Source organism: Penicillium chermesinum (genome assembly GCF_028974085.1).
Source record: "Penicillium chermesinum strain IBT 19713 chromosome Unknown utg000002l:1.0-5270490.0:1.0-5274688.0, whole genome shotgun sequence".
NCBI lineage: Eukaryota > Fungi > Ascomycota > Eurotiomycetes > Eurotiales > Aspergillaceae > Penicillium > Penicillium chermesinum.
This window is the reverse complement of record NW_026695312.1, coordinates 1,171,463-1,186,481: the sequence shown is the minus strand read 5'-3', so window position 1 is coordinate 1,186,481 and position 15,019 is coordinate 1,171,463. Positions and strand designations below refer to the sequence as shown.

The 15,019-nt window shown below is 50.1% G+C and overlaps 6 protein-coding genes across 6 annotated transcripts; 3 read left to right on the top strand and 3 right to left on the bottom strand.

Moving 5' to 3' along the window:
* Positions 1-230: 230 nt before the first annotated feature.
* Positions 231-2,621, top strand: N7468_001234 (DEAH-box ATP-dependent RNA helicase PRP43; the record flags this gene model as incomplete). Its single annotated transcript, XM_058470531.1, has 3 exons — positions 231-514; positions 574-2,440; positions 2,499-2,621. 3 exons carry the CDS (start codon positions 231-233, stop codon positions 2,619-2,621), a joined length of 2,274 nt encoding a protein of 757 aa, XP_058333672.1.
* Positions 2,622-3,043: 422 nt separating this feature from the next.
* On the bottom strand, positions 3,044-5,578 carry N7468_001233 (uncharacterized protein; the record flags this gene model as incomplete). The annotated part of the gene is made up of 1 exon (XM_058470530.1): positions 3,044-5,578. One exon carries the CDS (start codon positions 5,576-5,578, stop codon positions 3,044-3,046), a length of 2,535 nt encoding a protein of 844 aa, XP_058333671.1.
* Positions 5,579-5,842: 264 nt separating this feature from the next.
* N7468_001232 (nucleobindin SSP120) lies at positions 5,843-6,507 on the top strand (the record flags this gene model as incomplete). Its single annotated transcript, XM_058470529.1, has 2 exons — positions 5,843-5,966; positions 6,026-6,507. The coding sequence occupies 2 exons, from the start codon at positions 5,843-5,845 to the stop codon at positions 6,505-6,507; spliced, it is 606 nt and encodes a 201-aa protein (XP_058333670.1).
* Positions 6,508-6,717: 210 nt separating this feature from the next.
* On the bottom strand, positions 6,718-8,043 carry N7468_001231 (tRNA(Phe) (4-demethylwyosine(37)-C(7)) aminocarboxypropyltransferase; the record flags this gene model as incomplete). The annotated part of the gene is made up of 1 exon (XM_058470528.1): positions 6,718-8,043. The coding sequence occupies one exon, from the start codon at positions 8,041-8,043 to the stop codon at positions 6,718-6,720; it is 1,326 nt and encodes a 441-aa protein (XP_058333669.1).
* Positions 8,044-9,462: 1,419 nt separating this feature from the next.
* N7468_001230 (phosphoinositide binding protein ATG18) lies at positions 9,463-11,002 on the bottom strand (the record flags this gene model as incomplete). Its single annotated transcript, XM_058470527.1, has 6 exons — positions 9,463-9,505; positions 9,566-10,096; positions 10,168-10,435; positions 10,493-10,652; positions 10,726-10,880; positions 10,951-11,002. The coding sequence occupies 6 exons, from the start codon at positions 11,000-11,002 to the stop codon at positions 9,463-9,465; spliced, it is 1,209 nt and encodes a 402-aa protein (XP_058333668.1).
* Positions 11,003-11,327: 325 nt separating this feature from the next.
* N7468_001229 (tRNA methyltransferase PPM2) lies at positions 11,328-14,760 on the top strand (the record flags this gene model as incomplete). Its single annotated transcript, XM_058470526.1, has 7 exons — positions 11,328-11,399; positions 11,458-11,678; positions 11,735-12,108; positions 12,176-13,869; positions 13,930-14,220; positions 14,300-14,592; positions 14,652-14,760. The coding sequence occupies 7 exons, from the start codon at positions 11,328-11,330 to the stop codon at positions 14,758-14,760; spliced, it is 3,054 nt and encodes a 1,017-aa protein (XP_058333667.1).
* Positions 14,761-15,019: the final 259 nt, after the last annotated feature.

Here is a 15,019-nt window from a genome sequence, read left to right as displayed (position 1 = left end):
AATTCAACCAGTAGGGCGACGACAGATTTCTAGGGATAAAATACCCAAGGTGAGCAGCCCCTGCGTAGTTCCAATTGTCCCCTTGACTCGACTCGATCCCTTTGTGGGGGGCGGCAGAATACACCGAGCGGTGACTGATAGAGGCGATCGACATGGAATTTTCCTATCCGAGTTTTTTTATCGGCCACACGAGTTTTGCACTTTCCAACTCTCCGACTGCTGCTCTGACAATGGCTGATCGTCGTTCAGATTCCGAGGACGGTGCTCGGGCAAAGCGCCAAAAGATGGATGTCGTCGACCCCAAGGACAATCCTTACTTGGCTCACATGTACGAGGGCCCAACAGATTCCGATAAGAGTTCTCCCTTGGCCAAGCTGAAGCGCCACCAGACCACAGCGGCCCTCGCCAAGCAAGCGGAGGATGGCGATATCAACCCTTTCAGCGGGAAGCCTTTCTCCAGCAAGTACTTCTCGATCTTGAAGGGCCGCCGCGACTTGCCTGTGCATGCTCAACGGTATGTTGAAGTTTCCTTCCCTGACTTTGGAAGCTCCCGTGGACTCATATTCCGTCAAGTGATGAGTTTTTAAAGCTCTACCAGCAATCGCAAATCCTGGTCTTTGTCGGTGAAACCGGTTCCGGTAAAACGACTCAGATCCCCCAGTTTGTCCTATACGATGATCTCCCCCAGAGCCAGCGCAAAATGGTTGCTTGTACACAGCCTCGACGTGTGGCCGCCATGTCCGTCGCCGAGCGCGTCGCAGCGGAAATGGATGTGAAGCTCGGCGAGGAAGTTGGATACTCAATTCGTTTTGAAGACAAGACTAGCTCAAAGACGTGTCTCAAATACATGACTGACGGTATGCTGCTGCGTGAGGCCATGAATGATCATAATCTTGCTCGGTACAGTACCCTCATTCTGGACGAGGCTCACGAAAGAACCATGGCAACCGATATTCTCATGGGCCTGTTGAAGGAGGTGGTGGCACGCCGCCCAGACTTGAAGGTCATTATCATGTCGGCCACTCTAGATGCGGAAAAATTCCAGCGTTATTTCAACGATGCGCCTCTTCTGGCTGTCCCTGGTCGGACCCACCGTGTCGATATTTTCTACACCCCCGAACCAGAGCAAGACTACGTGGAGGCTGCGATTCGAACTGTTTTGCAAATCCATGCCACTGAAGATGAAGGAGATATCCTTGTTTTCTTGACTGGAGAAGAGGAGATCGAGGATGCTTGTCGCAAGATCCAAATGGAGGGCGACGAGATGATTCGAGAGGCAGACGCTGGTCCGCTTAAGGTCTACCCACTCTACGGCAGTCTGCCTCCCCATATGCAACAGCGCATCTTCGAGCCTGCCCCGCCTCCGGCTCGGCCTAATGCTCGACCTGGCCGTAAAGTCATCATTTCCACCAATATTGCGGAAACCTCTTTGACCATCGACGGTATTGTGTACGTGGTCGACCCAGGATTCTCCAAGCAAAAGATCTATAACCCTCGCATCCGTGTCGAGTCTCTTCTCGTCTCCCCCATCTCCAAGGCATCTGCACAACAGCGTGCTGGTCGTGCTGGCCGTACACGTCCGGGAAAGTGCTTCCGCCTTTACACCGAAGAAGCCTTTAAGAAGGAGCTGATCGAGCAAACCTATCCCGAAATCCTTCGTTCGAACTTGGCATCGACTGTCCTTGAGCTCAAGAAGCTAGGCATCGATGATCTTGTTCACTTCGATCTAATGGACCCACCTGCCCCCGAGACCCTTATGCGTGCTCTGGAGGAGCTCAACTATCTTTCCTGTTTGGATGATGATGGAAACCTCACCCATCTCGGCCGACTTGCTTCCGAGTTCCCCCTCGACCCAGCACTTGCGGTCATGCTGATCAGTTCTCCCGAGTTCTACTGCTCTAACGAGATCCTGTCTATCGTTTCCCTGCTTTCTGTGCCCAACGTGTTCGTTCGCCCTGCCTCCCAGCGCAAGCGCGCCGATGAAATGAAGAACCTCTTCGCTCATCCTGATGGTGATCATCTAAGCATGTTGAACGTTTACCATGCGTTCAAGAGTCCTGTAGCTCAGGAGAATCCTAGACAGTGGTGCCACGATCACTTCCTCTCCCTGCGTTCTCTCCAGTCCGCCGATAACGTACGCATGCAACTTCTCCGGATCATGGAGCGGGAGGAGTTAGACATGGTGTCGACTCCATTTGACGATAAGAAGTACTATGAGAATATCCGCCGGGCTCTTTGTGCTGGGTTTTTCATGCAGGTCGCAAAGAAGGAAGCGCAGGGCAAGAGTGTCTACTCCACTATCAAGGACAACCAGAACGTTCTTCTGCACCCCTCGACTGTGCTAGCTCATGACGCAGAGTGGGTTCTCTATCATGAATTTGTCCTGACCACCAAGAACTACATCCGCACTGTCACCGCTATCAAGCCCGAGTGGCTCTTGGTATGTTTCGTTTCCCTAGCCATCTTTAGCGCAAGAATCAAAGCTGACTTTCAATAAGGAAATTGCGCCCACCTACTACGATATCAACAGCTTCCCTAAGGGCGACATCAAGTCCGCTCTGATGCGCGCTGCCGACCGTCTTTCTCGAAAGGAGAAATTGCGTTCTGAGAAGCGCAAATAATCTTTCTGTGGTTAGCTTCTCTTCACATGACAATGATGGCGTTTAGATTCCCTTTTTACATGAACCACGAATGCTTTTAAGTTCCGAAATAATTCCTATCTTCTTTCCAAGTACATTTCCCCTCCCATTTCCTCAGTGTTTTTTTTTTTCTGGCCGGTCCCAACCGCGAAACTACCACGTGAACACGCGTGGCTGCACAGTTCATCGAGGTCTCACACTGTACATATCAACATGCTAGACTCATGTAACTTACATAGTAGACGAACATCTTTAACGAATAGATCTTCTCCTACAGAGACTGGGCTTGATTGTTGGAAATATTCCGGTTTCTAGATTTCGTTAATTGGTGGGTATTATGAACCTTGACTAGATGTAATGTACAGTTCCATGGAAATAGGCTCTTAACAAAAAAAGAGCCTCGCTCACACACGGGTGGGTGATATGGTCAATATTGCCGTATTCTCTTCTCTCACGCGGAACTTCCGGGCTCGACGACGGGCACTTGAGCTTGACTTTTGGTCTAGACTTAATGGCTCACGGGTTTGTAATACCATTGTTGGCACTCGGTCATATGTCACATTGTGTTGTTTCGGGGCTGGAGAGTGACTTCGATAGCCGGATGCGCGGTCGAATGCGGAGGTAGGGGATGGAGGCTGGACGAAGGGACCAAGCTTCTCAGAAGCTGTGGCATCTGCCGTTGGGATGCTGGGTCCAGATAAAATAGGTTGGGTGGTTTGTGAGTGTGAGATTTTATCCGCAACGGATGCGACAGATGTTGCGGCTGGTAAGGGTTCAGCTTCCGTTTTAGTTGTCGAAGATGAAGGGGTAGAAGCAGGTGGTGGTGGCACAGCCGGTTCATCCTCATCTTTATATTGAATATTCAATGGCTCAGAAATCGGGTCCTGGTTGAAAGACCCTTCGATTTGGTCTTTGCGAATCTTAGCCAAAAGTTCCCGCATTCGAGCCACTTCATTTCTCAAGGCAAATATTTCATTGTCTTTTTCAACTTGAGAAGTTACGGAAGTGAATGCCACATTTCCGTCACCGAAGGCTTGGTTCGGTTGGCTTGTCGAATCAATCACACTCTTCCGGCGAAGAGACCCCTCGACCCCCGTCAAATAATCACCCACGACTCTTGCAAAGTCGAGGTATTTTTCAGTCGCGGGGCGATTGACAGTTTCAGCCACTGTTGCTTTAACAGGTCTCGAATATTCTGCCGCCCTGCGCCAGCGAGTGAACGCAAAATCTGTGATAGGCTTGACATCAGTCTGCTTATGAGCAATATTTGGCTCAAATCCGCTGTCAATAGCGGCATGTATCACTGCTCGCGCGGCGTTCTTTTGCTTGTTCGAGTCACACAGGTGAACCATCAGGACTATTAAACGCTCAACCCTGTCCGATGGAAGATCTCGATGTGTTGCGAGCCAGTCAACTGCCCTTCTCAGCACTTTGCAACCCTGTGTCCAATTCTGGTTGATGCTGTAGAACCGCAAATAGCTATATAACGTGTTGAAGTTTTCCACTGAGCAGTGAGACTTTGCTATTTCAAACCAAGCATCAGCACGTTGCGGTTGGTCGAACAGGAGAGCAGATGCGATAAGTTCAGAATAGATTACTTCGAGGTGACCGGGTTTGAGGTTGTTGGGCGGTTTAACGAGCTCAATTCCGTCTTGTTGCTTGCGCTTGTATAAAGTACCTCGCGGCCCTAGGTTTACTGACCAGCCATTGCCCGCGAGCATCTGAAGAAACAGGTCCATGCTTCTCAAATTTCGTGACTTGCGGAAAAATGACAAAATATTCGTGATGAGGGATGGCGGCAGGGTGAACATGTTGGGAAGGAGGGATCGAAGTAGCAAGTCATTCAGGTCGTTCTGATGCATATGTGTAAAGGTCTGTATCAACTTCCCAAACGCCAGTGTCCGATCCGGATCCACAGACCGGAAAATGTTGATAGCTATTTGCAAAACAGCCTCATCAAGAGATACTTGCTTATCAGCAAGCGACTGGAGAATCTCCGTCAGTTCCTCGTCCAGGCTCGCTTGAGTCTCTTGTAATTGTTCAGGATGTGAGCTGGTCCACTCCTGGATGATATCATCATACTTGGAATCCGGGTTTGTCTGGAGCTCGTAGATTCGCCGCCGAAGGCGATCTATATCTCTCAAAAGCTTTGTGGTCTTTACGTTGGGCATCATCGCGCGCGCAGCACGCACATCGCGGGGGTAGTTGACCCGGACACCCGAGTAACGATGTGCGATCCTCGGTCGCAGAATGATTCGAAGGCCAAATTGCCTTAACGCCAGCGTCTGTATGGCTTTGATCCGTCGCGAGTCTCTTAAAACCCATTCTGGTAAGTGCCCATTTTGAGAATCCAGTTCATCCGAGTACTCGATCTGCTCTGTTTCAGCAAAATCTGGATTGTAATCCTCATCATCTTTTGTAGAGATTTCCTCCATGTGAACGGTTTCAGTGACTTCTTCATATTCTGACGGAATGCATTCCGCGATCTGTGCACTTGCTGCGGGATGGAAATGGTGGTCGGTGTGAAAGGACCTTGTGGGTTGGCTGGGTCTGTATTGGGAAAGGGTAGTGGGTGGGAACGTCCAGGTGCTGCGAAGCCTTCGATCAAACAACAACCCACTTGATCTCCGCGTCCTTCTCTCAAGCTGCAGTGATTCAAGGATCTTGTCGTCTTGATCCTTCAAGTAGTCCACTTCAGCCTTGACGGCTGCGATCTTCTCCTCCCATTCCTGTCGACGTTCGACTTTTGACTTCGCGTCAGCGAGAGTGGCGGCAGCAAAGATACTCGTGTACAGTGCAGTGACTGAATTGCCTATACGCAACCGCCTCTTGCTGGCGGCGGAGGCTGATCGCGATGTCACGCCACTCGCAGTGCTCAGACACGACACACAATGGCAGGACGACTGCGTTGGAACAGCGCGGGACCACAGACCCTGCATTATCAGCACGCTCCTAGCATGGAGAGCCGATGGGAGAAGCCAGGTCGGTCAATCGGGGCTCCAATTGGAGTCAGTTGAGGTGATGGGAGGGCGGAAGGTTTCAGGATAATCGTTCGATTCGGTCGTGGATTGAGGAATTCCTTCCGGGAATGGCTTGGTGCAAACACTGCAAATACTCCAGACCCACTTCCGTTCTCCCGTCGCATCGAAATGGCCTACATGTCCCCTACATTCGTTGCTTGGTTTCTTTTTATAAAATCGACGATGTTTAACCGTTTAATACTCTTGGCCGCGGTTTTCGCTTTGGGAAGTGGCGTCGTGAATGCCCATGGTTCTCACGGAGACGACCAACCTCCTTCCAATGACTGGGCCACGAGGCACATGTCGGGTTAGTTGGCTGACTTGGCCACAAGTATACATTGGGGCCGGTGCTAACTGTTAATAAAGAGGAGCACCATATCGGCTCTTTCGATGCTCCATCCTTCTTTACGCTCCATGACTACGACAACTCAGGCACTTGGACATTCGACGAAGTTCGCAAGACCTACGGCACCGATCACGAAACCAACAAGGGCTTGAGCGAATCGCAAAAGTCAGAGGCCGTCCGTAAGGTGTTTGACCTCTTTGATCCTGGAAATACTGGCTTCATCGCACGCGAGGACTTCATCAAGGCAATCAATGCTGGTACACGCTTGCCTGATGTTGGACTTGGACCTGGACATCACGGTGACATTGAGTACGAATACGAGATCCACCATTTTGAGAAGTACCACGGCGACGACGCAACGGAGGAGGAATTGACGCACCCTGAGGATATAGAGCATTTCCGCCAACATGACGAGGAAGAACTTGCGCAGCTCCGTGTTGAGAAATTGGAGGAGTTACAGATCGTGGAGGCTATGATTCCGCCAAAGTTCCGTCGCAATTAGATTGTTTGATTCCGAATTCATGTATATACGAATGGACATATCCTGTTTGGGCTTTTTGGTATTCCTTGCCGCGAGTTTTAGTTATGGTAATTGGCGATACAGATGACAGGTTCACGAGAACATATACATGCACTGTGCCTCGATTCGGAGCCATTCTGGCGATTTCAAGTCATAATCATCCGGGGATGTTTTTATACCCCTTGGTTAGATTCAAATAGGAGCAGACACCCGCATGTCGAAGACGCAGTGCATTACACCAGGTGCGTACGTCTTGACATGTTCCACGTGATGACACTCAACAATGGAGGCCCCCGAGATACCATGCTCTTCGTAAACCCGAACGCGAAGGGCTGTCAGTTCACGGGCGATTTCTTCTTTCTTTTCTTCAATACGCCGCACGTCCACATTCTCATGGACATGGAGCCAACCTCCCTGTTGGAAATCAAGCACCCGACATGCTTTATCCCAGGATTGGCTCGACGAAGGCAACAGTCCCAGGTTGACATGGCGAATGGGAGACCACTTCTCTCTTTCGCTTATAGCTCGTTGAACTTCCGCCAAGATCTCCGATGCAAACGTGTTATCGCCATGAAACACAACCACACGATCGGAATCTGCAAGACTGGCTACTAAAGCCGAGATCGAGAAATCCATATGACCATCTTCATGGACTCGTACAACCCTACATCCCCATTTATTCGCTATGCAACCTCTTCGCAGACCTTCAACCGACCAGCCGTTCAATTCCCAGCCCCAAACTCTCTTGACCCCACGCTTCAAGTAGGAGAAGACGAAGTAGCCAATCCCCGCATACATATCCACGACACTGATATCTGCAACATTTTGACCCAATGAAGCTGCATCAAGGCCCTCAAATGTGTTTGCGGAGGACCCTTTCCCAAGAATGCGGGCTTTCTCGGTGATATTTCCTCGAGAGAACATGGTGTACAGCGGAGCCCAGGTCTGTTTAATCCCATTATTCTGCACTGTCTGAACCCAAAATGCAGCTTCAAGATCTTCGGCACTTGGTTGTGCATTCTCGTCGCCACTTAGGGAGTCTAGACGCGAGTTTTTAAAGTCGCCATATAAAGGGACCAGCCCCGCAGGACTCCTCATCCGATTCTCTGCGCCTTTCACATTGTTTAATGCGATAGGAGCATTCATCGCAACATGTGTCACGCCAAGTCGTCGGAAAGACCTTGCTATCGAGGCATATAAGTCTTCCTGTTGCTCTGCCGTTAAAGCTGCATATATTACTCGCCATGCTGGCGGAGCGGTAAACGCATTTGCTGGAAGTAGCAGCAGAGGCTCATATATTGTGAACCTTTTCGGTAATTCAAGAGACTCTAGGTCTATACCCTTCTCGGTCAAAAGAGAGTGTCCAGCTGGGCTTTCGAGGAATGCTTTGATTCCTGCTTGCAGCGCATGAGAATTCGGCGGGCGAGGTCGGCCATTGCGTTGAGAATACTCCTTCAAATTTTTATGGAGGCCCCTATCCTTCATCTTTTTGCTTTTCTTTTCCAGGGCGTCCTCCATTGCCAAATATCGGCCTGTTGGGCCCAATGTGCGCACCTTGGGAAGTGGAACCAAAATGGCCTCAAGTCGAATGAGCCCCGAACCCTTGGGGTAAAATGGGCCAAATGATACTAATCAGGGCTATAGATTCATCGTCGGAAGGCTCCGGTCGGCCATTCTGAAAAGTTGTCGCGCAAATCCGCCGTAGTTAACCACAGCCTTGGGAGGCCAAATCATGGATGATTATGTAATTTTCCAACTACTGGCCCGGCCCAGCCTTTCCAAAGTTGGTTGTGTTAGGAACAGATTTAGAGGATGCCACGAGGATCAGTACAGGGCTTTGAAATCCCCAGCGGCGAAAAAAAAAGCCTAGGGCAATTCTTCATAAGGTACCCCTACGAATCGAACCAGAGCCCTCCAGAAAATAGACATCTACAGCTGTTTTGAAACGGCTCTCCTTGAAGTGAGGCCCTGAACCTCATCTCCTTTTTTTTCTCAACAGCAAGGCGAGCTACAAAGCTGCGAATGGTGTCAAATGGAAGAGGCAGACCACTAGAAGATCAAAATGAAAAAAGGAAGCACTCCCATACGCCAGATGTCTCCTTTGTATGGGTTTCCTGCGCGCCCCCCGCCCCCCCGCCCCCCATTTCCTCTCCGACATCACTTCAAGCTGGGTGCACCAAAAGTGACGGGACTGTACGGCCGGTTGCCAAGAGTGGCTAATGGGAGCATCCTCCAACTAGACCACGCGGGAGAGTTATTGGGAAAGGGAATCTCTAATTTCATTATAGCTGTGCGCTGTCCCCCGCCAGAGTGGGTACCTACTACCTGGTTTCATAAACAACCACTAGAATCCATAGATACCCACCAGGTTGAAGGCCAGGTTGAAGGCACAGTTTTGATAAGTTGTCCTACAGCCAATTCAAGCAGTGATACTCTTATTCTGCCGAACTTTCTTCTTCCTTGGGAGCTACCCATCTATATCAGTAGTTTGACATCAATTCCTCATACATAGCCTTAAACCCTGAAACTCTATCATTGGACCACTAGCGCTTTATTCATTTTCTTAGACTTTCTACGATGAGTCCTAGTAGGGCTAAGACATGCCATGCTCAAAGAATATTTGATTGGAAGGCCGAGACTTTACTTAGCCGAAAAAGTCTTTTCGTCCTAAGTAAAATAAACATAAAAAGGAATCAAATTTATCGACTGCGCCAAACCGACAAGACGAAGACGCTCAAGCTTGTAAAGAAGGGAATATTTAACGGACAAAGTGAGTAGAGAACCACCAGGGAAAAAAAAAGGCCGATGGCAGCTAGAAACGGGAGCCGCATGAATCATAGAAAGAATCCAACGCCAGGAAACACAAAAATGAAAGTAGCCATGATACACTTGAGTGTACGACTGGTGAGGAAATACTACTACTCGGGTTTGAAGCTATTAATAGTCGATCGTGCCGAGCCTGTCGTTCGAATCGACAACCCTGCTAAGTGTTAGCATATTACAGCAGACCGGAAAAAGAGGTGGTTTATTCAGAACGTACGAGTATTGTTTCGTGAGAGTCCCCTCGCCGCCCTTGGAAAGATCAATGTTGAAAACATAGAAATTTCCATCACTCGTCACCACCATCACTTGCGGTGTGTTGCTGCTCATGGCCACGACGCTTCGCAAGGGTCCCGAATTGCTGGTAGGTCCTGGTCCCGGACTAGCCTTGGGGATCTTTATCCAGGCAAAATCCCGCGTCGGCTCCCACATCTCACTAACGCCTTTGGGGAGGTAACCTCCCATCCTAGCTGCCACGGCACCTCCGACATTTTGGGATGTCCGTCGTATCATCCCAATCAGAGTGCCGTTGTGTTTCCGCGATGAGAAATCGCCTGATGACTCTCCTGGGTAATCATCATCCTCCATTGTATTTCCAAATGTACTGGAGCCGAAGTTCGGTTCCCGGCCAATCGGAGAGTGTGCGGAGGAGCCATCTGATGAAGGGCCTGGCTGCGTTAATTTGAAGACATGAATTGTTTCTGTAGATGAGGAAACACAAAGAAGGGTCGATGTAGTGTTGAAGGACATGCTGTATATTCGAGATGGCATCGATCCTCGGCGGAACTGATATAGTTTATGTCCATCGGGGACTGAGAAAACCCGGATAATCGTCCCTTGTCGGATGCTGTTGCCAACAAAGTCCCATCACTGTTGAGCGTAATGCATGCCAAGGGAGACCGATGTGCCTCAACAACGTTTATAGCCTCAAGTTTAACTGCATCAAATATGAGAACATCTCCAGTGGTTGGTGGGACATGGGTTGTCCCAGGAGGTGCATGGACTGGTTGCTTCCCTGGGGCAGCGGCTTTTTGAGGCAGCGGGTATGCCATGTAGCAATTGTCCGAGGAAGGCGCCAAAGCACATATGGCTATAGATTTGAGTTAGTGTGTATTGTGACAGCGATTTTTTCCAGCCTCGGTCATACCGTTTGGGTTTGGTGAGGTATCAATAGTTGAAAGAAGCTTCATTGTCTGGATGTCGTAGAGATAGATCTGGTCTTCTAATACAATGACGAGACGTTTCCGATTCAACTTGACGGACAGAACCGTCGTGGGAAATGTCAATTCACATATCGTACATTGCCGCTATATCAAATAATCATTAGACCGGTGGTTCCGAAAAATGCACTTGGTTGTTTTGAGGTACGCTTGAACTAACCTTAGTGTTTGTAATCTGTAATCGCCGAGGAGAAAGGATAAGTGCCACTAATGAGGTCGAGAAGAGCATCTCAATCACAGCAATATTTCCCTCCCTGGTCTCATAGCTCTTCGCGAAGGGATCGGTGGTAAAGATCCGGAATCCCTTGGAGGTGGCTAGCGTATGTTAGTCTCCCCACGTGTTCATAAGAGTATAGCTGGTCAAAGAGTCGAAGAAAGCACTCACCTACAGCCAGGTAGCTGTAGTCCTGGTTAAAAGTCACAAAGTTCATCGCCATCTTGCCGGTGGTGTTGTGGATGGTGGAGAACTGTTCGGGGGAGCTGCGGTGACCCCGCTTAGAGATAGACGCGTGAGATGGAGAAGGCAGCGCCAGTCAGGATTCACCCGTCACCGTGCAGCCCCTACCATCGCCCGCGATGGATCGGATCCAAAACAACGAGAAATAGCTGTTAGAGCAGGAAGTGATGCCCGGAGGAACCTTGAGAACTTTGTCGTCACAAGCGAAAAATCGCGCTTGGGCCACACCTTGATTGCCCACCGCCTACGCATTTTCCCTTATCAGTCGCGATTGGCGATTTTCTTCGCCCACTATCAAAATCAAGATGGCTCCGGCCTCACGACATGATGTGGCAATGGCCTCTAAGGCTGAGAAGGATGCCGATGTGGTCATGGGGGTATATTTCCCCATTGTCTTATGTGTCAATATTAGGGGTGGCTAATACGATCCCACAGACGAACAATAGCAGCATCGCTTCGAAGCGTAGCGTTGAGATGATTTACTACCCTCGTCCCCATTTCTTCCGGTATTTCGTGAAAAAGCCCCAGCGACGATCCCCGATTATAAACCGAGGGTACTGGCTGCGCATGTACGCCATGGAAGAGACGGTTCGGCAATTCATCGCGAAAGCACCTACGGACAAGGCTAAATTCGTTTTGAACCTCGGATGCGGATAGTGAGTTGGCATTGTGTAAAGAGATATAGGACAAGATATACTAAGCGGGCTCGCAGTGATCCACTGCCATTTATCTTACTCAGCGATGAGCAAAAGTCGGCCAAGAGTAGCCACACCGTCTTCGTTGACATCGATTACGAGAAGCTTATGATCCACAAGAAAAGTGCGATACGGGAGGCCCAAGAGATTAAAGACGTGATCGGCGATGCAAAATTTGGCTCCGATGAAGATCCAATTCAAATATGCAGTTCTCGATATCTAGGTGTCGGTTGTGATCTAAAAAATCTCAAAAAGTTGAATGAGGTACTGTTGGGTAGCATCTTGCCGTCTCAAGAATGTTCTGTCCTGTTCCTTGCCGAAGTCTCCCTGACGTATATGGACGTCCACTCGGCAAATGAGGTTGTCAAATGGGCTGCTCAGTTGACAGATGGTAAGTCGCCCTTGCATCAAAAGCTCCAGCTCATCGTAGAATAAAACTGATTGGAACTATATTTCAGATGTACAGTTCTGCATATTGGAGCAATTCTTTCCCGATGGGCCCCAACATCCATTTGCAAAGACTATGATGACGCACTTCCATAAGCTTCGTGCACCATTGTTTTCTATTCACGAGTTTCCCTCCCTTACGGAACAAGAACAGCGCTTCCAGAAAGCGGGCTGGGCTCAGGCTCAAGCCAGAAGTTTATGGGACTTATGGTCTGACGACGAATTCCTACCAGAGTCAGTCCGAACAGGACTGGACTCGTTTGAGGTATTCGATGAGTGGGAAGAGTTCGCACTTTTTGCATCGCATTATTTCGTCTTAATCGCCACGAACACCATTTCAAGTACCGAAAGTTCGAACGCGGAGACCATTGTGTCAGACGAATTCACGGTTCCCGACGTGTCGAGTCAGTTCTCCCTACAAGCATACTGTCCACCTGGAAGGGTCGGTAGGAGACGCTATGGAAGTCTGGTCCCAGGTAGTCAAGATTTCTTCGGTCACCATGGTGGCCAAGGAGAACAATCTCGCCTAGCTACAACAGACCAATATTCGTGTTCTGAAACACCAGATGACACTCAAAAACTTCCACTTTCGCGCGATATCCCCGCGCGAATGTGTCATACAATTACTGCGCTGGATGTAAAGACCAGCAAGAGCCTTTTAGTTGGGGGGAGAGCATCACCTGCTGCCCCGATGGCCGATTGTTGGTTGCGGAAAGGCGATACTTGGCAGCAAGTTCATCCCCTACCCGAGCCAAGGTTCCGTCACAGCTCAGTCAAGGTATCGCTCGGTAATGGACAAGGGTCTATCCTTGTATATGGCGGTAAAAGCAAAGGCAATGTGATATTAGACAGTTGGCTCTATTGGAACGGGAATGGCGAGCAGGGATGGCAAGGTGTGGAAGTGATTGGCCCTAGGCTCCCAGCCCGTTTTGGGGCGGGCTTTGCAGCAATCGATGATAACTGTGGCGTCGTTTTTGGAGGTATCGGGAGCACAGGAACTATTCTCGAAGACTTCTGGTCCTGGTCTCTGTGTCGGCGACGCGACGGGTCGTTGCAAGTTGATCTGGTTGATCGCACCGCGGAGTTACGAGCCGCCTCGCCACGTTTGTTTTCATACCTCACTCGGTTTGGAGCAACAATTGATGCTACCTCCCATGGCTTGATTGTAGCCGGTGGTATCATCCCTCGTCGGCTGGTTCCAGGTGAGAAAGAAATCCTCCTCTTGGATTCCAGTGAGTTGGTGGGTTCTTCGAAACCATACAGCTCCACTATAATATCTGCTATTGGACTGGGTGGCGCTTTGGCGGGAGCTCGACCATTGCTCACAGGCCACGCCAGCCAGACAAGGAATTCTGATCAAGTTCTCTTTGTCGGTGGAGGCGCAACCTGTTTTTCGTTTGGAACCTTCTGGACAGAGGGAACGTGGTTGCTCCAGTCTCGAGATTCCAAGGAGGAGAATAGATGGGCCATTGTGGCCCCACGAGCAGCTCCTTCGAAGCCTATTCCTCGAGGACCAGGAAAAGGCGCTCCGACTGAGGCAAAAGAAACAGTCAAAATCCCACGGGCTCGAATCACCTCAGAAGCGCAGTTTCAACAGATCGTTGCAAACGGGAAACCCGTTGTCCTTGAAGGGAGCGACATCGGACCTTGCACAGAGAAATGGACAAAAGAATACCTCACAATGACCGTCGGTGAGGAGCGCAAGGTGCGGCAGCCACCCGCCTCGCACAGCATGTCTGCAGACTAACCCGAAGATCCTGAATAGATTATTGTACACCAGGCTCAATCGGAGCGAATGAACTTCCAATCAAAAAATTTCGCCTATGTGACCAAAGACTTTGCCACCTTTTTAGACGAGGTTCATGCTGGTGGCCGCCAGTATCTTCGATCTATCTCGGCCGATCAGCCCTCCAGGTTGCCGGCCACCTTGGCTACGGACTTCCCTACTTTGCAGGATGATTTTCAGCTTCCTGAGTACATGAACCTAGTGACAAAGAATGCACACAGCTCGCCATTACGGATCTCGGGCCCAGTAACAATGTGGCTTCATTACGACGTACGTGTCCCATGGTTCTAAGGCTCGACCCCATTATCTATACACCCGATCAAAATGACTGCAGTTCTAACCAAAGCAGGTAATGGCCAACGTGCTCTGTCAGGTCCGTGGCGAGCGCCGGCTAGTTTTGTTTCCACCGGATGATGTGCAGTCTCTGCACATTCCAGCAGGGGCATCCAGTTCCACGATTGACATATTCGAAGGCGTGGGTCTGGACGCAGCCGCGTCTATCCCAGGAACATCTCCGCACGAAGCAATTCTACGGCCGGGAGAGATCCTATTCATCCCGCCGCTCTGGTTGCACACGGCCTGTTCGGCAACGAGCGAGGTCAGCGTCGCGGTGAACGTCTTCTTCCGAAATCTGACGCAGGGGTATGCCCCGGTCGCGATGTCTACGGCAATCGAGACCTACACGCCTACGAAAAATCAAGACAGGATCTGCAGCGAATGGTTCGATCGTTCGAGGGCGTCCCGCCCGATATGGCCCGCTTCTATCTACGACGTCTTGCACAGGAGCTCCAAGAGTTAGCCGACCAATAAGCTTCTTTTAGTCGACACCCTGTGCGCTCCTCGGCCTATGAGAAAATTTTGTGAAATTCAATTTTACTTTACCCTCAAACATGTGACATTGTCAAGCACTACATGAGGTAGGGGTGTTCACAAGCGTTGTCCTCCCCTGTAGTGCTACCTTGGACACCCACCAGGGTCCTTTAAAGCGTCTGGACTCTGATAGGGGCGAGGCCCCCTCCTTCTCGGATTGCTTGGGCACCCGCATTTAAGGCCATTAGAGGCAGAGTCA